This window comes from Eutrema salsugineum, unplaced genomic scaffold (genome assembly GCF_000478725.1).
Source record: "Eutrema salsugineum unplaced genomic scaffold, Eutsalg1_0 scaffold_7, whole genome shotgun sequence".
Lineage (NCBI taxonomy): Eukaryota > Viridiplantae > Streptophyta > Magnoliopsida > Brassicales > Brassicaceae > Eutrema > Eutrema salsugineum.
Window position 1 is genome coordinate 2,337,026 of NW_006256486.1, and position 21,610 is coordinate 2,358,635.

Here is a 21,610-nt window from a genome sequence, read left to right on the forward strand (position 1 = left end):
TCCTTTTTTTGTTTGTTTTTGTTTTGTATTGCATTATTTTATATACCAAACTATCATTATCAGTCCGCTGGGTAAATTAATAACCATCCATTTAAGACTTCCTTAATTGCCGTAGCTAGCTATTTGTTTCAGATCAATCGAAAACAATCGCATGGTTAGATTTCATTTCACAAAAATATATTTTGCTCTCGGTGTCGGAATATCTTGTTAGGCAACATTTATTGTCAAGAACCGACACACAACAAGTATTTTATACTTTATATTCATAAGTATATGTCAATAAGTGGGTGGTTTTCTTCATGAAGAAAAACTATATTCTATACGTGTATACATATATGGTTATCATATTAAAGCCAACCATTAAATGTGATTAGTTGTTTGTTGATTGTTGCTATCACCTAAGAAAATTCTTTTAGACCTACATGATTAATCTCTCCATCTTTATAATTCATTCTCCAACAAATAAAACAAAAAACTTAGAAGAAGAACAAAAGTCTATCTCTCTCCTCTCTCTCTAAGTTCTTATTCGAGATCAAACACAAATGGAATTAGAGAGTACGAGCAATGGCCGGCCTTCTCGTCGTCCTCCTCCTCCTCCGCCGCCGCCGCCGGAGATTGGACGTGGAGCGTACTTGGCGTGGGAAGATTTAACGGTGGTTATACCAAACTTTAGTGGTGGTCCGACTCGACGGTTACTCGATGGACTCAACGGGTATGCTGAACCGGGTCGAATCATGGCCATTATGGGTCCTTCCGGATCCGGCAAGTCCACGCTTCTTGATACACTCGCAGGTTGGTTTTTTTTTTTTTTTTTGTAATTTGAGAGAGTGAGAATTATTTGATTAGAGAGACTAATAAACATTTTTACAAATTCTACTCTCTTTTAATTGGTTTTCTTAATTTTACTATTTTATCACTGTTTTTTTTTTGTTTTGTTTCACATCTATATTCTGTTTAATAACATCCTCTTAGTTAATTCTAGTTTTTAAGAGTTTTTAAGTCACTCACAAAACTGACAAAAAAGAAGAAGATATATATGAGTTCTTGGTTTTAAGTCGCTCATAATTCTTGGTCCTAGTGTCACACTCATAATTCAAAGCCCTAATTGGTTCTTTTTTTTTTGTTAAAGGCCCGAATTGGTTCTTATTCGTGATATAAGAATAATAAAGAAAAAATCAGATCTTAACTCCAATTTTAATTGTTCTGAATTATCCCACATATATAGGTAGACTTGCAAGAAACGTGATTATGACCGGTAATCTTCTATTGAACGGAAAGAAGGCAAGATTAGACTACGGCCTCGTCGTAAGTAAAATTATCCGATCATCAAATATTGATCATAATCAAATTTTAATTTTAAAGTTTTGTTGTCTTTAAACTTTGTTTACTTAAAAATTATGAATAGGCTTATGTAACACAAGAGGACATTTTGATGGGAACACTAACGGTGAGGGAGACAATAACGTACTCAGCTCATCTAAGGCTTTCAAGTGATTTGACCAAAGAAGAAGTCAACGACATTGTCGAAGGCACAATCATGGAGCTTGGTCTTCAAGATTGTGCAGACAGAGTCATAGGTAATTGGCACTCCAGAGGAGTGAGTGGCGGCGAGAGGAAACGCCTCAGCGTTGCGTTAGAGATCTTAACGCGACCGCAGATTCTGTTTCTTGACGAACCCACAAGTGGTTTGGACAGTGCTTCTGCTTTCTTTGTGATTCAAGCGCTTAGGAACATCGCTCGAGAGGGAGCTAGAACCGTTGTGTCATCGATTCATCAACCTAGTAGCGAAGTTTTCGCTCTCTTTGATGATCTTTTCTTGCTCTCTGGTGGTGAGACTGTTTACTTTGGTGAAACCAAGTTTGCTGTTGAGGTAAAAAAAAGTGACATCTTTTTGTGTAGGGTTTCAAGAATCGCGTTTGTCTGACCGCTCTAAACGCTAATTTTGTTGATGCAGTTCTTTGCTGAAGCGGGTTTTCCTTGCCCTAAGAAACGGAATCCTTCTGATCATTTCCTTAGATGTATAAACTCTGATTTTGATACAGTTACAGCTACACTCAAAGGATCTCAGAGGATGCGGGTGAGAATTCCAAATCTTTACACTTTGTTGAGAAAATGTTCTTAGAGTCTTTTGAATCAAGAATTCATCTTTATTGCAGGAGACACCAGCTACATCAGATCCTTTGATGAATCTAGCAACATCTGAGATCAAAGCTAGGCTTGTTGAGAATTACCGTCGTTCAATCTACGCCAAATCTGCAAAATCTCGGATCCGTGAATTTGCTAGCATTGTAAGCAATCTCTTCTCTGTCCCACACGTTCAAGAATCCAGACAAGTGTGTGTGTATTGAAGATTTCTCTGTTCTGTATTCTGTTTTTCTATTACAGGTAGGAGATCATGAGATGGAAGTGAGAAAGGGAAGTGAAGCGAGCTGGTTTAAACAGCTAAGTACTTTGACAAAGAGGTCGTTTGTGAACATGTGCCGCGATGTTGGATACTACTGGTCAAGAATTGTGATATACATCGTGGTATCGATCTGTGTTGGGACAATCTTTTACGATGTAGGACACAGCTACACATCGATCTTGGCTAGGGTTTCTTGTGGTGGATTCATTACCGGTTTCATGACTTTCATGTCCATTGGAGGGTTTCCTTCTTTCATTGAAGAGATGAAAGTGTTCTATAAAGAGAGATTGAGTGGTTACTATGGCGTCTCGGTTTATATTATATCAAACTATGTCTCTTCTTTCCCGTTCTTGGTAGCGATCTCCGTCATCACAGGGAGTATTACTTACAACATGGTGAAATTCCGTCCAGGGTTCTCGCATTGGGCCTTTTTCTGTCTCAACATATTCTTCTCTGTCTCAGTCATTGAGAGTCTCATGATGGTTGTGGCTTCTCTTGTTCCAAATTTCTTGATGGGTCTCATTACAGGAGCTGGTATCATTGTAAGCAAAACACATTTTCTCTGTTTCAAGATTCCTCTGTTTTTGTAATCCTCTGTTTTTTTCTTTTTCTTCTTCACAAGAAGCCCATAAGCTTATAAATGGAGTTTTAAGGTTTTTTTATGTATCTAAACGCAACTCTTGCTTCTTCTTTTTTTGGCAGGGAATCATCATGATGACTTCTGGATTCTTCCGTCTGCTTCCTGATCTTCCAAAGATTTTCTGGCGCTACCCTATTTCCTTCATGAGTTATGGTTCTTGGGCAATTCAGGTACTTTCTTTGCTTTATCTGGCGTTTTAGCCTTTATATACTATGAATCTATGCCTAGAGTCTTAGCCTGTATATAATATGAATCTATGCAGGGAGCATACAAGAACGATTTTCTTGGCCTAGAGTTTGAACCTATGTTCGCGGGAGAACCCAAGATGACTGGAGAGGAAGTGATAAGAAAGATATTTGGAGTTAAAGTCACACATTCGAAGTGGTGGGACTTAGCAGCGATCGTGTTGATCCTTGTGTGTTACCGCATTCTCTTCTTCATAGTTTTGAAGCTCAAGGAGAGAGCAGAGCCGGCTTTGAAGGCGTTACAAGCAAAGAGAACGATGAAGAGTCTCAACAAAAGACCTTCGTTTAGGAAAGTCCCATCACTATCTTCTATATCTTCTAGGAGACATCAACCTCTACATTCACTTTCTTCTCAAGAAGGTCTTACTTCTCCAATCAATTAAAGATTATATCTGTATATGTGTATACACTTTGTTTCTTGATTTGATTTGCACATACAATAGTTTCAACATTTATCAATATGTATCAGCACCTGATGATTCTATGATTTCAGCATTGTTATTTTTGGAGAATCAACATACTATTCTGAATGTTACAGAATGATTTTACTTTGCCTTGAATTAGCCATTACATCATTGCTTGAATATTTTGTTACGCAATTACGCAAACGTGGTAATGATATCAAACTATAGAGCTAGTACGTTAACCATTTTTTTAGAAGTTATGCTTGGCAACATTGGCAAGTGTATATAAAAAAAAAAAAGAACAATACAAGCTACATATAAGTAATTTATTGAATTGACCGAGGATTAAGGTCCGATTATTACAACAATACTAACAACACAAACACAACCACATTAACTTAAGTTTGATTATAAAATAAAATTACTTATACATCGTTATTAGATTCAAGGAATTTGATTTATATATATATCACTTCCCTTTAATTTACTAAAAAAAAAATTACATATACATCGTTATTAGATTCAAGGAATTTGATTTATATATATATCACTTCCCTTTAATTATTGTTGTTACCGATAAATTTAGAGAACCATTTGCCAGAAGCTTTTTCTCTTCGATCAGCAGGATTAGTGAAATTGACCCAATTCATACCAAACCGGAGGGTATAACCATTTCCGAATTCGTAATTGTCCATCAATGACCATGCAAAATATCCTGCTACATTGCATCCATCCCTATAATATATATTTTTAAAAAGTTGACGTGTTAAAATTGGTACTTGTCAAAAGAAGTATATGGATATGAGATATTATAACTCACTCGATGGAGCATTTGAGACAAGAAAGATGGCTGCAATGATTTTGAATTCGTCCTTTATCGGCAAGAGCATTTGCCAGCGTTAAGTTTCCCAAATCAAGATCAGCAACTCCTGAAAAATTATAATACAAGATTGTATAGTCAAACACACATGCATTAAAGGTTCATTTACATTAATAAGCATATATATATGGTATGATATGTGTAATACCGTTTTCGGTGATGTAGGTAAGTGGGTTTTTATATTTGTTTTTGATGTAATTTAGAATCTGGCGGAACCCTGGAGGATAGTAGACGAAGCTTGGTGCCTGTAGATGGAGAGAGAGACTCATATAAATGTTGTAGTTTTCCAAATGTATTAATGAATATACCAAATTAAAGTCGATGCTGCTAACCTGAACACCAATAGGTACTCCATTGCGATAAACTGTAACCAATATATTGAAGAAAAGTGGGTTTAGAAAATTAATATATGTTTTAGATACGTAAGAGGACATAAATTTTTACGTACATCCAATAGTAACCCGTGGATCGGTTAAGACATTAGGTTGAGTCGGAATAGAAGGAGGTGCATCGGTCGCATATTGTGTAACGTAATAGTTCAGCCCTAGAAAATCAAGTGATCCTTTAACTAAAGCTGATTCTTGACGTGTGAATTTAGGCAATCTATCTCCAACGATCGTTTTCATTATCCTTGGATAGTCTCCGTACACCAATGGATCCAAGAACCTTCATGTTGCAAAGTATGTTGATTACAAAGGTTTTATAACATAAACTCTATATATAAATAATGAGTGTATATATAAATGATTAGAGAATCAAATTGTTGAGAATATATATGTACCATCCGACGAAGAAATCGAATGCTCGTTTTGCAGCAGCCTTGTCAAGAATGCTAGTTTCGTTTAATGGAGTGAACCATCTTCCGATCAGGGTCGTTCCAATTTTACCACCTTGGAATCTCTGCATGCATAAATTAAAAGTTTTTAATTATAGACTACAAACATACCATGTAAAAAACAAATCATCTCTATCGATCTGAGAATAAGCATATGATAAGTTGTGTATATGAACCTGATATCTTCTTCGGTATAAAGATACAGCTTCTGCATGAGCTAGAAGCTGGTGATGTGCAACTATATAAGGTTCGGTTCCTGAATCTCCTCCAAATTCACAGTCAGTGCACCGCCCTGGTGGATATGATCCATCTCCATAACCTTTGCTTGCAAGTGAGTAAGGCTGGTTTAAAGTGATCCAAAATTTGACTCTATCTCCGAATCTTTGGAATAAAAGTTCTGCGTAGTTTTTGTAGTCTTCGCTGTTCATGTATCATAAATATTAGATATAGATAGATCAGATGATGTACATGTATAACCTTATTAAGGAAAAGAAGACACAAGTTTAAATTTGTTTTTGTTACTGTACTTACACTATACGTGGGCTTAAGAAGCCTCCGTATTCGTCTTCTAGAGTTTGGGGAACATCCCAGTGAAATATAGTCACATACGGTTCTATGCCTGTATTCACGTAAGTTAATTGTCTGTACACGTAAAAATGATTAGAATCATATGGTTAAGTATCTAAATTAATTAGAAATTTACCATTTGCCTTTAACTCGTTAATGAGATTGTTGTAGTATGTTATACCATTCTCGTCGATTCCTCCGGTCAGTCTCCCCTCTAAAAGTAGCATATAATCACAAGTTTGAGTAATAGAATATTGTATGATTTTACGAATTTTTTTGCCAACAAGATCAAGTCATCATGAAGAAAAAAGGAGATTATTAATTAAGTATGTTTTCTTTTTTCTTATGCATTTACTTGGTAAGACCCTTGACCATGCTATGGAGAGTCGGTATGCTTGAGCATTCATTCTTTTCAGTAATTTGACATCCTCCTGTTAAAGTCGTATACGAAAGTTTCCGAGTTAAACTACATTTCGAAAATGTAACCAAAAAACATATATTACACACACAATAGATTCATCATCGAAAGCCTCTCACCTTGTAAAGATCATACGAATCACAAGCAAGGTCTCCAGAACTACCATCTGGGACTTTTTCTGTACATAGTAGATCAGGAATATATATGAGCATGACCAGTTATTTTTTTCTAATATTTGTACACTTTCTCATACATGGAAGGGCATGTAATTAATTAATTAATATATAATACGGATAATTAATGACCTGGATATCGATGAGTGAAATAGTCCCATCCATTGAGTGCTCTATGTGCAGCACCCTCAATCTGGTAGAATAAACAAAATCATATTAGAAATTTTTATGAAAGTGAGCCGGCATAGCTAGAAATCGATGGCCAAAAGCCATATATGATATATATATATATATATATATATATATATATACCTGGTATGCAGAAGTAGCCGCACCAAAAGTGAAATTCTTTGGGAATCCAGATCGGTTGAATGTACGAATATTGTCACAGTTGAAAGGTTCTTTAGCCTTACATCCTGGATTGCAGACATTTTGGCAACTCGAAACGACAAAGAGAATGACAAGGACGGCTAATGAGTAGTGAGCTTTTGGAATGGCCATGGTTGAGAGATTTGTATTTTGTTTTCTTCTATAGTTTCTAGATTTTGTTTTGCTTTCGTTGATAGATGGGTGATGATGAAATGATGAACTTGGAGGGGTTTATATACAAAGGTTTGAGTGCATGGGAATTGTACATGGAAATTCACGTAAACTCGTTACGTACATTTGCATTCAATTTGATTCTCAATGCATGTTCTCCACCTCGCTGTCTATTTGTTTTGCTAAATAATTTAATAATGACATCTCTATTCAAGAACTGAATTATTCCTAATAAACAAATTAGACACTAGCTTGGAGGCATCAGGCATGCATCATATTTCTCTTACGTATACAGAGCTTCACACGAAATATACCTGTACATGTCTGCGTGAGAATATTTGTTAATATATGGTTTATTAACCTCAGACGAAGTTAATTATCATTTACGTACAATTCGATTGATAAGAAACCTAATTTTCTTTTCTGCTTAAGAATAAATCTAATTTTCGGTGCCCCTTCTCCTTTTTTTTGGGTGGTGCTATTTTTTTTTTGAATGAATATTAAATTCATTCCAACCGAAAAAAAAAAATTGTTTTTACATGAATTCATGCGAGCATATAAGTAAATACATCATTAAAATCCAAAGATCTGGTTGTCTTCTTCGTGAGTCAATTTGGCTGTCTCGATGCAAGCCATAGCTGCATTTCTTCCTCATACTGCTGGTCTCCTAAGCTTCAGATGGAACTGAATCTATTTCTGATCCCTTTGTCGATGAGATTTATCTTTTGTTCCACCGATTTAGGTAAAGAACCATGACGACTATCGTTGCGCTCCCTCCAGAGTGCATAAATGACTGTTTGAAACAGATACTTAATAAGAAACCCTCTCATCCTGTGCTGCTAAGATTGTGAAATCAAAACGACAAGAGTAGTCCCGGAGTAACATTCCTAAAGCCAGTTTTTTCCAGACCATTCTCGAATACGGGCAGGAAAAGAACAGATGATCGCGCATTTCCCAGGGATCACGACAAAAAACATACTCTGCAGAGATATTTGTGTTCCATGCTTGCATACGCTCACCAGTTGCCAGCCGATTTCGTATAGCAAGCCAGGCTATGAAGCTAAACTTTGGGATATTGTGCCGAAACCAGATTCCAAGTTCCTACAGCACCTTCAGCGAAACTTGTCGTAATTGCTCTGTTACTAAGCGAGTTTTGAAGGTAATTTTATACACTGTTTCACTCACTTTCCAACAGAGCATGTCATCCTTGTCAACTCGATATCTCCTTCTAACTGACTCAATCTCATCTTCCACCTTGTTTAGCATAGGAAGTCTATGTCTGCGACGCCGACGCCGGAGAATTACATCTTCAACAACTGCCTCCTTTGGGATTCCAAAATCGATGAGACCCCTCGCTCCAACCAGTTGTAACAGAGGACCCATCGATGACCAGTTCTCCAACCAAAACAGAGTACTTTGCCCATTACCAATATCCGTTTTGAGGAAAGGAGCAATCTGCTGTCTCTTCTTTAACAATTGTTTCCACATCCAAGATCCAGCTCAATTTCCCATAACATCAGGGAGGAGCCATATCGAGGAGTTACGAATAAGATTCATACGGGACCACCGAACCCATAAAGAAGTTTGTGTAGTAAGAACTCGCCAGAGAAGCTTCAAAATGCTGACCTCATTTGCCACCCGAAGGTTTTTAAACCCCAAACCACCCTCTGCTTTGGGTTTACCATCCTATGCCACCTTAGTTATCCTTGGGCTTAAATCCGGACCAGACCACAAGAAGGCAGAACAGATCTTCTCAATTTCATTAATACATCTATTTGGGAGCTGAAAGGCAGACATCCAAAAATTGGTCAGGCTCGCTATTACTGAAGACAATAGCTTTAATCTCCCAGCAAAAGATAACATCCTTGCAGTCCAAGAAGTAAATCGGCCTCTGATCTTCTCAATTATAGGATGATATTCAAGAGATCACATTTTTTTAATCAGCAACGGCAACCCCAAGTAACGAACGGGTAGATCACGCAAACCGCTGCAAGATAGTGCTCGTTGCTGCTTCAGTAACTCCTGCCAGATATGCAGTCGATTTTCCTATGCTTATTTTCAAACCAGACATTTGCGAGAAGTCATCAAATACCGCCATTATTCCCTCTAGAGATCGCAAAGTTCCATCAGAAAACACCATTAAATCGTCTGCAAAACAGAGATGGGTTAGCTGCATATTTGAGCATCTCGGGTGAAAACTAAATTGTCATTGAACTGCTGCTCTATCCAACATCTTTGAAAGTACATTCATGCATATAACGAACAGATACGGAGAAAGTGAGCAGCCCTGTTGCAGCCCCCTTACACTCCCAAAATATCCAGCTAGTTCACCATTGACTTGAACCGAAAAAGACGCAGTAGAGATACACAAACGAATCCAATGGACGAACTCGCTTGGTATTTGCAGCGCCTTTAGGACTGTCAACAGGAACCCCCATTGAACCATATCAAATGCTTTGGAAATGTCGATTTTCAAAACGCATCTAGAGGAAATAGAATCCTTATGATATCCATCGACAAGTTCAGTCGCTAAAAGGAGATTCTGTATTAGCAATCGGTCCTGCACAAATGCGGATTGGTTCGAAGCAATAAAGTTTGGGAGCAGACCTTTCAAGCGAGTTGCAAGAATCTTTGATATGGTTTTATAAATCACATTATAGCATGCGATCGGCCGATAATCCTTCATACTTTTTGCACCTTCTTTTTTCGGGATCAGAGCAAGGATAGTAGATTTGATTCCTTTAGGAAGAAACCTTTTAATGAAAAATGATTGAATGCTCACCACTAGGTCCTTTCCAATTAGCAACCAGTTTTCTTTAAAAAATTCTACCGTGAATCCATCAGGCCCCGGCGATTTGTTGGATGACATAGAAAAGATTACTTCCCTAATCTCCTGCTCGGTTACATCTTTCACAGACTCTGTTTCTACTCCGTAGAGCATCTATAGTCAATCAAATTCTCAATCTCGCTAACCGTCGTCGCACGCAGATCTTCCGGAACTATATTCAAGAAATCCCAAAAATGATTTACTGCAACCTCCTTAATCTCATCATCTCCCCTGATTAAAACCCCATCCGGAGACACAAGCTCTCTGATTCGATTTTTCACTTCCCGAGCTTTAACAGCCCTGTTAAAATATCTTTGTATTTTTATCTCCGACGTTCATCTAATGCAATTTTGATTTTTGTCGCATGAACTGTTCCTCTAGATTAGCCAATCGTTCCCATCGCTCATAAGCAAAACGTTCCTCCTCCTGAGCCACCTCACTCGGGTTTTGCAGAACTTGCAGTTGTTTGGTACACATGCTTTCATAATTGAGCAAAACTCTTTGCGAAATGTCACTCAGCTCCTCCCTTGCTATCATTGTAACTGTAGGTTTCAGATTTTTTAATTTCTTGGAGAACCTGAAAAGAGCAGACGTTGAATGAAATAATGGTGTTGTTTCATCCTAGTATTCCTTCAAAGCTTCCCTGAATCTTGGCATCCCCACAATAGCATTTGGAAACTTAAATGGCTTCTTTCTGACAGGTCTCTCTTAATTCACATAGAATCGGCATCTCATATGATATGAACAGCCCCCAGCATCAAACACACCATATGAATTTGAGTTATGATTTATCCAATGATCATTAACCAAGATCGTGTCCAACTTCTTGCAGATTAGACCCTCTGATCTCTTATTGCATCACTTCCAGACCCTCAGGTTGTACACCGTCAGTTATAGCCATCCTTTGAGTCTCTTTCGGGCTTTTTGGAGAATGTAAAATCCCATCACCCTCTTTAGCGACTGTTTCTTTCCCCTTCTGTATCGAACCAGCATCCCACTGGAGAATAATATTATCCCCCGGTTTTGCTCTGCAATCTTTGGTATCATGACCCCACTTGGTGAAAGAATTACACTTAGATGGCAACCATGGAAACTCGTAGTAAACAACTGCATCTAGACCCGAGCTAGACGTGAAACTGAACGATTCCGGAAGCTTTTTCTCTAGATTCACTTCCACAAATACCTTCGCCTCTTCAAAATTCGTAGCCCATAAAGTCTCAGGGTGAAGCTTCTTAGGTTCCTCCAAGGGGGTGGTTAAGAAGCTTAAACCTTTCCATGAAAACATCGCCTGAGGAACTCCCCGAACGACTACCCACATGGGTATAGTTTTTACTTCCGGTTGCGCTTCCTCCACTACCGGACTCCACTTCAAAACGATCATTGGAATATTCTTGATGCTCCACATACCTCGTCGGAGCACACGATTACGTATCGCAACATCATGAGTTTTAAACTTTATTGTTGTTTCATCGACCACAAAAACATCAATTTTAGAAGACTTGTCTCCCAAGTTCCATATCCTGTTCACCGTCATGTGTATGAATCCAACATGAAGGGCTTTAGAAACAAATTTTCCAACGATGCAATCTTCCCATAAGGGTGGCGCATTCTCAAACACTGAGTCAGGGACCCTGATTGTTTCCATTCCATTGATCTCTTCGACCACTACCGCATATTTTTGTAACCCTACTTTTGGCGAGACAAATGAGGACCACGATTTCCCATGATTCTGATTTGCCTGTCCCTCCACTCTCATCTCTTCCGATCCAGTTATCGCCGGAGATCCAACAACAGCTCCCATCAAAACTTCCAGCTGAGTCTCCGCCATGATCTCCTTGTAATCTCCTTTCTCCACTACTTCCTTTGAACCAGATCCATCCCTTTCCCGTACCTTCGACATCTCTCCTAACTCGCCTGCGATCCCCTCCCCCTCCTTCACCGGTGGAGACTCTTTCTCTGGCGCCGTCATGATAGCCGGCAGCCTAGCGTGGGCTAGACTCCAGTTGAAACCCTAGAAACTTTGTCGCCCTCCAGATCGCCTTTGCTGCTGATGTGGCTCTCCTTGTATGTGAGTTATCAACTATAACTAAATTTTGTGTGCTATTTTTTGCCCCTTATCATTTAATTAGCTTACATTTTATTTACATGTAATTTATTATATGAATCGTGAAAGCAGCAACCTTCTTCCCATAAATAACATACATACAGTTAAACCTCTATAAATTAATAATGTAGAACTGTAATATTTTATTAATTTATAGAATTATTAATTTATCAACCTGCGAGATCACCTTAAAAAATGGGTTCACATTCATTTACACCGCTGTTTATGGATCCAATCTGGAAGAGGAGAGAAGACAGCTTTGGATTTCTCCTGCAGACACTTACGCATCCTTCTCTTTCCAATCCAAACCATGGCTAATCTGCAGAAACTTTAACAAGATAATATCACCTGATGAAGCTTCTAACCCGAGCATTATCTCCTGAATTACTTCAATGTGTCGAATACGGGATTGTCTCTTGTATATTGGGTTATTCGACTTACCATCTCAGGGTTCTCTTTTCATTTGGATAAATAAGCGTCCATCAAACCCTCGAGTCATTGTTCATTTGAGCCCCCCTGAGTTTTCAGATCATACCCCTTGTCATATCAGGATGGTTACAAAGCCTCCCTCTTTCGGTACAAGACCATTTAAGTTTTTTTAACTTTCTTACAAAGCTCCCATCTTTTGCTGATCCGGTATCAAAAGCTTGGTCTGAGGTGGGTCCTGCGGCTGCTAACTGTGGTGATCTTGGATATAAGCTCCGCAGAATTAAGAGAGATCTAAAGGTTCTGTGTAGAGAAAATGCAATATTGAAAGAAGAGTGGCTGATGCGGCTGAAAATCTTTGCTCCCTGCAGATTTTTGTTCTGAATGACCCATCTTCATCAAATCTGGAGCAAGAGAAAATTGCCTCTGATCTGTGAGTTTCTCTCCGTTCAGCAGAAGAAAGCTTCTTCAACCAGAGATCAAAGGTGAAGTGGCTGGCTGAAGGAGACTCCAATACAACATTCTTTCACAACTACACAAAAATCAGGAATGCATCGAATGCTGTTAAGCATATTCTGAAAGAGAATGGTTCAAAAACTTCATCTCTCCAAGAGGTTCACGAACCTGCCGTGGAATATTTCTCTAGCTAACTTCATGAATAAAGTTAGAGGAGTAGTTTGCTGTGCCATTCCTGATTGTTTGCATGATCTCCAACCCCATTGTCTCAGCGCCTCGTCTGCTGCTGATCTTATTATACCTATCTCTTCGGAATTGATCAAAGACATTATGTTAATGCCTTTGGAGAAAACTCCAGGTCTCGATGGTTTCCTGGAGGAATTCTTCAGGGCTACTTGGGGGATTATTGGTGATGAGGTATGTGCCGCAGTTAAAGATTTTTTCAGTACCTCATTCATCCCAACAACACTAAACAATACTTCTCTAGTTCTCATTCCCAAGCAGCCTGGGGCTGAATCATTGTCAGAGTTTCGACCTATTTCCTGCATGAACATGGTTTATAAGATTATTTCTAGAGTTCTTGCAGATAGACTGAAGAAAATTTGACCAGTTCTGAAATCTCCGAACCAATCAGCATTCATGAAAGACAGATTCTTATTGGAAAATGTTATGTTGGCGTCTGAGGTCCTCCTGGGTTATTATAAGGATGATGACAAGTCAAAAATCACACTGAAAGTGGACATATCAAAGGCCTTTGATTCAGTAAGATGAGATTTTGTTCTCAGTGTGCTTCAGGAGTATAGTGCTCCTTCGACCTTCATTCAATGGATCAAGGCTTGTATTTGCTTGGCCTCATTCTCAGTCAGCATTAACGGTGTGACTTCAGAATACTTCAAGAGTAAATCAGGCCTCTATCAAAAGGATCCACTCTCACTAACATTGTTTGTGATGATCATGAATATTTTTTTCTAATGCTAAATAAGGCGGCAGATAGAGGTGTTTTTGATTATTATCAGGGTTGTCATGACCATAAACTCACTCATCTCTGCTTTGCTGACGACCTTTTGATTTTTCTAGATGGATCTGAACGCTTCCTTGATGGTACCTTAGCGATACTTTCTGTGTTTGAAAGGATCTCGGGTCTAGCGGTTAACATTGAGAAAACCTATATGTTTTGCTCTAGAGTATCAGAGGAAGCTCTTCAGCGCATTCACGCCAAACATAGCTCTCACCAAGTTGCCTCCCAGTCCGATATCTCGGGCTCCCACTTTGCTTGAAACATCTGTCTATTTCAGACTGTGTTCCTTTGCTTTCTCAAGTTAAAAACAAGTTGGATGGTTAGTCCTCTAAACTTTTAAGTATGGATGGAAGGCTTCAGCTCATATCTTCTGTTATCTTGGGTATCACTGGATTTTGGTCATCAGCTTTCCTTTTACCCCAGAAGGTTATAAAGAAGATAAACAGCCTTACCTCATCTTTGGCACAGCAGAACTGATAATCCCTCAGGTGCTAGAGTATCTTGGCAGGACATCTCAATGCCGAAAACGGAGGGTGGTTTAGGTATTCAGAACCTCTCCATATGGAATGAAACATGTGGCTTAAAGCAGATATGGATGCTCTTCTTCCACAGTGGATCAGTTTGGGTAGCCTGGATTCGGAAGGCCTATCTTTCTAGTGCAAGTTTCTGGTCCATTAATGAGAAGAGTCAGAGATTCTCTTGGATGTTTCAGAAGCTTCCAAGACTGAGGAAGAAAACTTTGCTATTCCTAAGTATTGATATTGGAAATGGAGAGGATTCTTTCTTCTGGTATGACCCTTGGACACCATTTGGCTCTCTCCTTAAATTTGTAGGCCCGAATGAACCTGCTCGGTTGGGAATTCCTACAGATGCTCTGGTCTCAGATCACATTTCAGCGAATGGGTGGATTCTTCCACCGTTGAGGCCAGAAGAGCATCTGCAGCTGTACACATTTATCTCTCAAGTGAGTCCTTCTGATTTTTCTGATTGTGCTATTTGGAAAATTGATGAGAAAATTCAGAACAGGTTCAAGTCTAAAGATGTTTGGGAGAGGATCCAAGTCCCAAACCAAAGGTTTCATGGTTTTCCTTGCTCTGGCATAAAGGGATCATTCCAAAACATGCTTTTACTACATGGTTGTTCATCCTTAATAGCAACCCGACTATGGAAAAGGTCTCCTCATAGGGGCTTGATATTAACAAAAGTTATCTGCTATGTGGTAAGGAGGAGGAATCGAGAGATCACCTCTTCTTTCAATGTTCATACTCTTCCGAAATATGGCAGAGGATTAATGTTTACCTGCAGTGCACTCTGCTCCTGCCTGTTGGAGTGATGCTCTCCTTTGGATTGGAAATGTGACATCTTTGAAATACCTATCTACTGCAATCATCAAGGTTACTGCAATCATCAAGGTTGGCAAGCTTCCATCTACGAGATTTGGTTGGAGAAAAATCAAAGATTCCACCATGGATTAACTCTTAACCCGCGTCAGCTTATCAGAAAAATCTTTACGGTGATTAGAAACAAGACGCAAACCCTTCTTCTTAAGGGATCCAAGTTCGGGAATGACCTGTCTAATGTCTGGAATTCCTCTTAACCTCTTTTGGTGATTTATCCTTCTCGACTGTAGGATATGATTGGTGGAAATTATTGTGCTAGATGATTTCTGCTATGCTATGTTTTTATTTCTTTTGCTCTGTACAGCTCTGGTTTTGGTTCATCTTTGATTCCTTGTATTTTGTAAATATTATTTATGTTTAAGTAAGCCCTTTAACCAAAAAAAAAAAAAAATTAATTTATCGATATAAAAATCAGTTTGAAAAACTAATTTAGGACATAAAAAAAATGTATTAATTTATCGAGGTATTAATTAGCTTTAAATAAAAAACGAAACAAAAATAATTTGTTATTAGTTAGTAAAAAATTTAAATAAAATGATTGAATAAAGAATGTCAATAATATATGATACATGGAAAATTTTCATATTATATATTTTCTATTTCTAATTATTGCTATATATATTGTGATTACAAAAAAATATAAAAAGACTAGGGGAACGTTTTAAAAATGAATGCCAAAGTTTTTGATATTCTAAATCACAAAGATTATATATATATATAATTATTTTTATATATATCATTTGCTATTTGTAATGAAAGTTGATTAATTTCATATATAACTTGAAGCCAATAGAGATACAAAACATTAAAATATACCAAAATTAATGGTTGTGAAATGTTTCCGTCCATGGAATTAGTGTATCATCCATAAAAAGTGATATACATTTAATTTTGTAAAATATGCTCTTACAATTTTCTTAATTACTTATCATCATTTGCTGCTCGAAGAAACCTAATCTTTCTGATTTTGCTATGGAAGTAGGCACTAATTCCTTTGTGTGGCTTTTAATGTATACAGACATGGTAATTATACCAAATTAGAGCACTTTATACATTTTTAAGAAGGTAAGCTTGGCAAGTGTATAAAACAAGAACACTATATACAAGCTACATATCTGTAATAGATTTTAAAAGTTCTTAACTTATTGAATTGACCGATGATTAAGGTCCCATTATTACAACAACAACACATACACAGCCACATTAACTTAAGTTTGATAAATTAAAAATAAAAGAAACATAAAATTACATATACATCGTTATGAGATCAAATGAATTTGATTTATTTAAATCGCTTCCCCTTAATTATTGTTGTTACCGATGAACTTAGAGAACCATTTGCCAGAAGCTTTTTCCCTTCGATGAGCAGGATTAGTGAAATTGACCCAATTCATACCAAACCGGAGAGTGTAACCATTTCCGAATTCGTAATTGTCCATCAATGACCATGCAAAATATCCTGCTACATTGCATCCATCCCTATAATATATTTAAAAATAATAATGTTGAAGTGTTAAAATTGGTACTTGTCAAAAGAGGTATATCGATATGAGACAAATTTTACGAATCATTTATTATAACTCACTCGATGGAGCATTTGAGACAAGAAAGATGGCTGCAATGATTTTGAATTCGTCCTTTATCGGCAAGAGCATTTGCCAGCGTTAAGTTTCCCAAATCAAGATCAGCAACTCCTGAAAAATTATAATACAAGATTGTATAGTCAAACACACATGCATTAAAGGTTCATTTACATTAATAAGCATATATATATGGTATGATATGTGTAATACCGTTTTCGGTGATGTAGGTAAGTGGGTTTTTATATTTGTTTTTGATGTAATTTAGAATCTGGCGGAACCCTGGAGGATAGTAGACGAAGCTTGGTGCCTGTAGATGGAGAGAGAGACTCATATAAATGTTGTAGTTTTCCAAATGTATTAATGAATATACCAAATTAAAGTCGATGCTGCTAACCTGAACACCAATAGGTACTCCATTGCGATAAACTGTAACCAATATATTGAAGAAAAGTGGGTTTAGAAAATTAATATATGTTTTAGATACGTAAGAGGACATAAATTTTTACGTACATCCAATAGTAACCCGTGGATCGGTTAAGACATTAGGTTGAGTCGGAATAGAAGGAGGTGCATCGGTCGCATATTGTGTAACGTAATAGTTCAGCCCTAGAAAATCAAGTGATCCTTTAACTAAAGCTGATTCTTGACGTGTGAATTTAGGCAATCTATCTCCAACGATCGTTTTCATTATCCTTGGATAGTCTCCGTACACCAATGGATCCAAGAACCTTCATGTTGCAAAGTATGTTGATTACAAAGGTTTTATAACATAAACTCTATATATAAATAATGAGTGTATATATAAATGATTAGAGAATCAAATTGTTGAGAATATATATGTACCATCCGACGAAGAAATCGAATGCTCGTTTTGCAGCAGCCTTGTCAAGAATGCTAGTTTCGTTTAATGGAGTGAACCATCTTCCGATCAGGGTCGTTCCAATTTTACCACCTTGGAATCTCTGCATGCATAAATTAAAAGTTTTTAATTATAGACTACAAACATACCATGTAAAAAACAAATCATCTCTATCGATCTGAGAATAAGCATATGATAAGTTGTGTATATGAACCTGATATCTTCTTCGGTATAAAGATACAGCTTCTGCATGAGCTAGAAGCTGGTGATGTGCAACTATATAAGGTTCGGTTCCTGAATCTCCTCCAAATTCACAGTCAGTGCACCGCCCTGGTGGATATGATCCATCTCCATAACCTTTGCTTGCAAGTGAGTAAGGCTGGTTTAAAGTGATCCAAAATTTGACTCTATCTCCGAATCTTTGGAATAAAAGTTCTGCGTAGTTTTTGTAGTCTTCGCTGTTCATGTATCATAAATATTAGATATAGATAGATCAGATGATGTACATGTATAACCTTATTAAGGAAAAGAAGACACAAGTTTAAATTTGTTTTTGTTACTGTACTTACACTATACGTGGGCTTAAGAAGCCTCCGTATTCGTCTTCTAGAGTTTGGGGAACATCCCAGTGAAATATAGTCACATACGGTTCTATGCCTGTATTCACGTAAGTTAATTGTCTGTACACGTAAAAATGATTAGAATCATATGGTTAAGTATCTAAATTAATTAGAAATTTACCATTTGCCTTTAACTCGTTAATGAGATTGTTGTAGTATGTTATACCATTCTCGTCGATTCCTCCGGTCAGTCTCCCCTCTAAAAGTAGCATATAATCACAAGTTTGAGTAATAGAATATTGTATGATTTTACGAATTTTTTTGCCAACAAGATCAAGTCATCATGAAGAAAAAAGGAGATTATTAATTAAGTATGTTTTCTTTTTTCTTATGCATTTACTTGGTAAGACCCTTGACCATGCTATGGAGAGTCGGTATGCTTGAGCATTCATTCTTTTCAGTAATTTGACATCCTCCTGTTAAAGTCGTATACGAAAGTTTCCGAGTTAAACTACATTTCGAAAATGTAACCAAAAAACATATATTACACACACAATAGATTCATCATCGAAAGCCTCTCACCTTGTAAAGATCATACGAATCACAAGCAAGGTCTCCAGAACTACCATCTGGGACTTTTTCTGTACATAGTAGATCAGGAATATATATGAGCATGACCAGTTATTTTTTTCTAATATTTGTACACTTTCTCATACATGGAAGGGCATGTAATTAATTAATTAATATATAATACGGATAATTAATGACCTGGATATCGATGAGTGAAATAGTCCCATCCATTGAGTGCTCTATGTGCAGCACCCTCAATCTGGTAGAATAAACAAAATCATATTAGAAATTTTTATGAAAGTGAGCCGGCATAGCTAGAAATCGATGGCCAAAAGCCATATATGATTATGGCAGAGATATATATATATATATATATATATATATATATATACCTGGTATGCAGAAGTAGCCGCACCAAAAGTGAAATTCTTTGGGAATCCAGATCGGTTGAATGTACGAATATTGTCACAGTTGAAAGGTTCTTTAGCCTTACATCCTGGATTGCAGACATTTTGGCAACTCGAAACGACAAAGAGAATGACAAGGACGGCTAATGAGTAGTGAGCTTTTGGAATGGCCATGGTTGAGAGATTTGTATTTTGTTTTCTTCTATAGTTTCTAGATTTTGTTTTGCTTTCGTTGATAGATGGGTGATGATGAAATGATGAACTTGGAGGGGTTTATATACAAAGGTTTGAGTGCATGGGAATTGTACATGGAAATTCACGTAAACTCGTTACGTACATTTGCATTCAATTTGATTCTCAATGCATGTTCTCCACCTCGCTGTCTATTTGTTTTGCTAAATAATTTAATAATGACATCTCTATTCAAGAACTGAATTATTCCTAATAAACAAATTAGACACTAGCTTGGAGGCATCAGGCATGCATCATATTTCTCTTACGTATACAGAGCTTCACACGAAATATACCTGTACATGTCTGCGTGAGAATATATGTTCCTCTATTATATTTTAATATGTTATAGATGCATATATTATCAAACCCGGTTAGCTTACGTTCTATATATTCAAATAATTTATTATATTACTCGTGAACGCAGCAACCTTCTTGCCATAAGCAAAATATGACTTGCCCCATTGTTTTTTTTTTTTTTTTTCCACGACTTGCCCCATTGTTATAAGTGTCAAATATAAAACTTCAAATCCTATTTTTATTAGTTGTGATAAACTATTATAATGGCGTCTACATAATATTCTGGTATTGAAAATATTATTTGTATACAAACTAGAGGTTGATAAAACTCAACAAAAGTTACCAGTTACGTACAATTCGATTGATAAGAGTATTTATTTATGGTTGGAAGTTTTAGTTCGGTGTCACCTCTCATTTAGCTTACATTCTTTCAATATAAGATATTATCTTCTTTGGTCTAAGTGATTAAGCACATATGGATTTGTTTTGGACTGCTTTTCAAAAAAATCTTATAATAATTACTTTTTGATATAATTTTTAAATTAGACAATCGTTCTCTAAACTTCCGATATGAAATTTGGATGAGATTTTCTTCTCAAAAAAATCTGGTACTAATTACTCTTAATTTTAAAGTTCTTTTAAAAAAAATTTGTACTAATTACCTTTAGACAGAACTTATATATTAGATATTTTTTATCTTAAATTTCAATGTAAGAATTGGATGGGACTTGGATAGATATTCCAACATATCTAAAAATTGCAAACCCTATTTTAAGGGACAAACATAGATATATAATGTAATACCAAAATGTTTTTTTTTTTTTGGTCCTTATAGAGAACCACATCATTTATCAAAATTTTCGAGAGACCTAGTTTTATATAAAGGTTTACTTATGTACCAACATAAATCATTTCTATGTATCTAGTGCAATTTCTCAGAAAAACCATTCGTTTTTTGCTAACGTCTTGAAAAGTGATAATAACTATCTTTAAAAAAAAATTGTTGCCAACAAAAAAAAAGGTGTTCACAAGTAACTTATAAAAAAAAATGTTCTGTTAATTGGCGGGTCAGGCCATTTAAAGAACTAGTTAAAGCGAAGGTGTTGGGTATGAGCTTAAATGAAAAGAAAAAGAATAGAGTAATACTGTACAATGAAGAAATAATGTCGGATGGCAACTTTGGCCACGGTAACAGTAACTAACAAATTGGAGGTAAAACGAGAAGGACGTTTACAAGTATAGACAGTTGAATTAAATAAAGGTGTCAGATATACGCAGTTTATGGTTGAGATGTAATTGATTTAACGATGGTTTTCAATTCAATTACCAAAAATATATGCATATAGATAGTACAGAATGTTTTACTTTCATTTCTCTCTTTATTTATATCATATCTCATAACCAAAAGAATCTGAGTTCGAAAACATTTTTGTGTACATTGATTGTCCCTCGTGCTTTCATTCTATTGACAGAGTCCATTAATCATGTAATTTCTTTTTCGTTTTCAGACTGGAATCAAATGCTTATTTTGGCTGCTGGTTCGTCACATTCTTTTATAATACAATTATCTCACGTTTCTCATCCTCCATAAAAATTTGTAACCAAGGAGTATTATGACTCTCAAAGATATAAAATTGGTGGACTACTCTATCTGGCGCTTTGTTACAATACCGTTAAAGCTCATACCAATGATGTCTTGCTGATATGGTTGTATAATGTTGTGAGTTTATGAGACCTTCGATGACTATCATAGAATCTGATAG

General features: G+C 36.7%; 4 protein-coding genes across 4 annotated transcripts; 2 read left to right on the forward strand and 2 right to left on the reverse strand.

The window, feature by feature from the left end:
• The first annotated feature begins 467 nt into the window (after positions 1–467).
• Positions 468–3,826, forward strand: LOC18010767 (ABC transporter G family member 12). The gene is made up of 8 exons (XM_006392986.2): positions 468–792; positions 1,226–1,305; positions 1,406–1,870; positions 1,955–2,077; positions 2,157–2,288; positions 2,386–2,946; positions 3,107–3,214; positions 3,307–3,826. Exons 1-8 carry the CDS (start codon positions 543–545, stop codon positions 3,670–3,672), a joined length of 2,085 nt encoding a protein of 694 aa, XP_006393048.1. The 5' UTR covers positions 468–542; the 3' UTR covers positions 3,673–3,826.
• Positions 3,827–4,509: 683 nt separating this feature from the next.
• On the reverse strand, positions 4,510–7,067 carry LOC18010635 (myrosinase 4). Its single transcript, XM_024150489.1, has 12 exons — positions 6,879–7,067; positions 6,699–6,759; positions 6,513–6,571; positions 6,331–6,406; positions 6,112–6,189; positions 5,940–6,027; positions 5,585–5,828; positions 5,355–5,473; positions 5,022–5,239; positions 4,906–4,937; positions 4,722–4,818; positions 4,510–4,622 (listed from the first exon to the last, which is right to left on the reverse strand). The coding sequence occupies exons 1-12, from the start codon at positions 7,065–7,067 to the stop codon at positions 4,510–4,512; spliced, it is 1,374 nt and encodes a 457-aa protein (XP_024006257.1).
• Positions 7,068–14,454: 7,387 nt separating this feature from the next.
• On the forward strand, positions 14,455–15,296 carry LOC112082831. The gene is made up of 3 exons (XM_024150368.1): positions 14,455–15,011; positions 15,092–15,110; positions 15,222–15,296. The coding sequence occupies exons 1-3, from the start codon at positions 14,455–14,457 to the stop codon at positions 15,294–15,296; spliced, it is 651 nt and encodes a 216-aa protein (XP_024006136.1).
• Positions 15,297–16,918: 1,622 nt separating this feature from the next.
• LOC18010770 (myrosinase 4) lies at positions 16,919–19,490 on the reverse strand. Its single transcript, XM_024150487.1, has 12 exons — positions 19,302–19,490; positions 19,108–19,168; positions 18,922–18,980; positions 18,740–18,815; positions 18,521–18,598; positions 18,349–18,436; positions 17,994–18,237; positions 17,764–17,882; positions 17,431–17,648; positions 17,315–17,346; positions 17,131–17,227; positions 16,919–17,031 (listed from the first exon to the last, which is right to left on the reverse strand). Exons 1-12 carry the CDS (start codon positions 19,488–19,490, stop codon positions 16,919–16,921), a joined length of 1,374 nt encoding a protein of 457 aa, XP_024006255.1.
• Between the last annotated feature and the right edge of the window lie 2,120 nt (positions 19,491–21,610).

Coding starts and splice junctions, on each gene's coding strand:
- LOC18010767 (XM_006392986.2), top strand. CDS start 543: ATGGAATTAGAGAGTACGAGCAATGGCCGGCCTTCTCGTCGTCCTCCT. Junction 793..1,225: donor GCTTCTTGATACACTCGCAG/GTTGGTTTTTTT, acceptor CCACATATATAG/GTAGACTTGCAAGAAACGTG. Junction 3,215..3,306: donor ATGGTTCTTGGGCAATTCAG/GTACTTTCTTTG, acceptor GAATCTATGCAG/GGAGCATACAAGAACGATTT.
- LOC18010635 (XM_024150489.1), bottom strand. CDS start 7,067: ATGGCCATTCCAAAAGCTCACTACTCATTAGCCGTCCTTGTCATTCTC. Junction 5,474..5,584: donor TATACCGAAGAAGATATCAG/GTTCATATACAC, acceptor TTATGCATGCAG/AGATTCCAAGGTGGTAAAAT. Junction 4,623..4,721: donor TACCTACATCACCGAAAACG/GTATTACACATA, acceptor ATAATTTTTCAG/GAGTTGCTGATCTTGATTTG.
- LOC18010770 (XM_024150487.1), bottom strand. CDS start 19,490: ATGGCCATTCCAAAAGCTCACTACTCATTAGCCGTCCTTGTCATTCTC. Junction 18,981..19,107: donor TTTCACTCATCGATATCCAG/GTCATTAATTAT, acceptor TACTATGTACAG/AAAAAGTCCCAGATGGTAGT. Junction 18,816..18,921: donor ATTCGTATGATCTTTACAAG/GTGAGAGGCTTT, acceptor CGACTTTAACAG/GAGGATGTCAAATTACTGAA.
- LOC112082831 (XM_024150368.1), top strand. CDS start 14,455: ATGCCGAAAACGGAGGGTGGTTTAGGTATTCAGAACCTCTCCATATGG.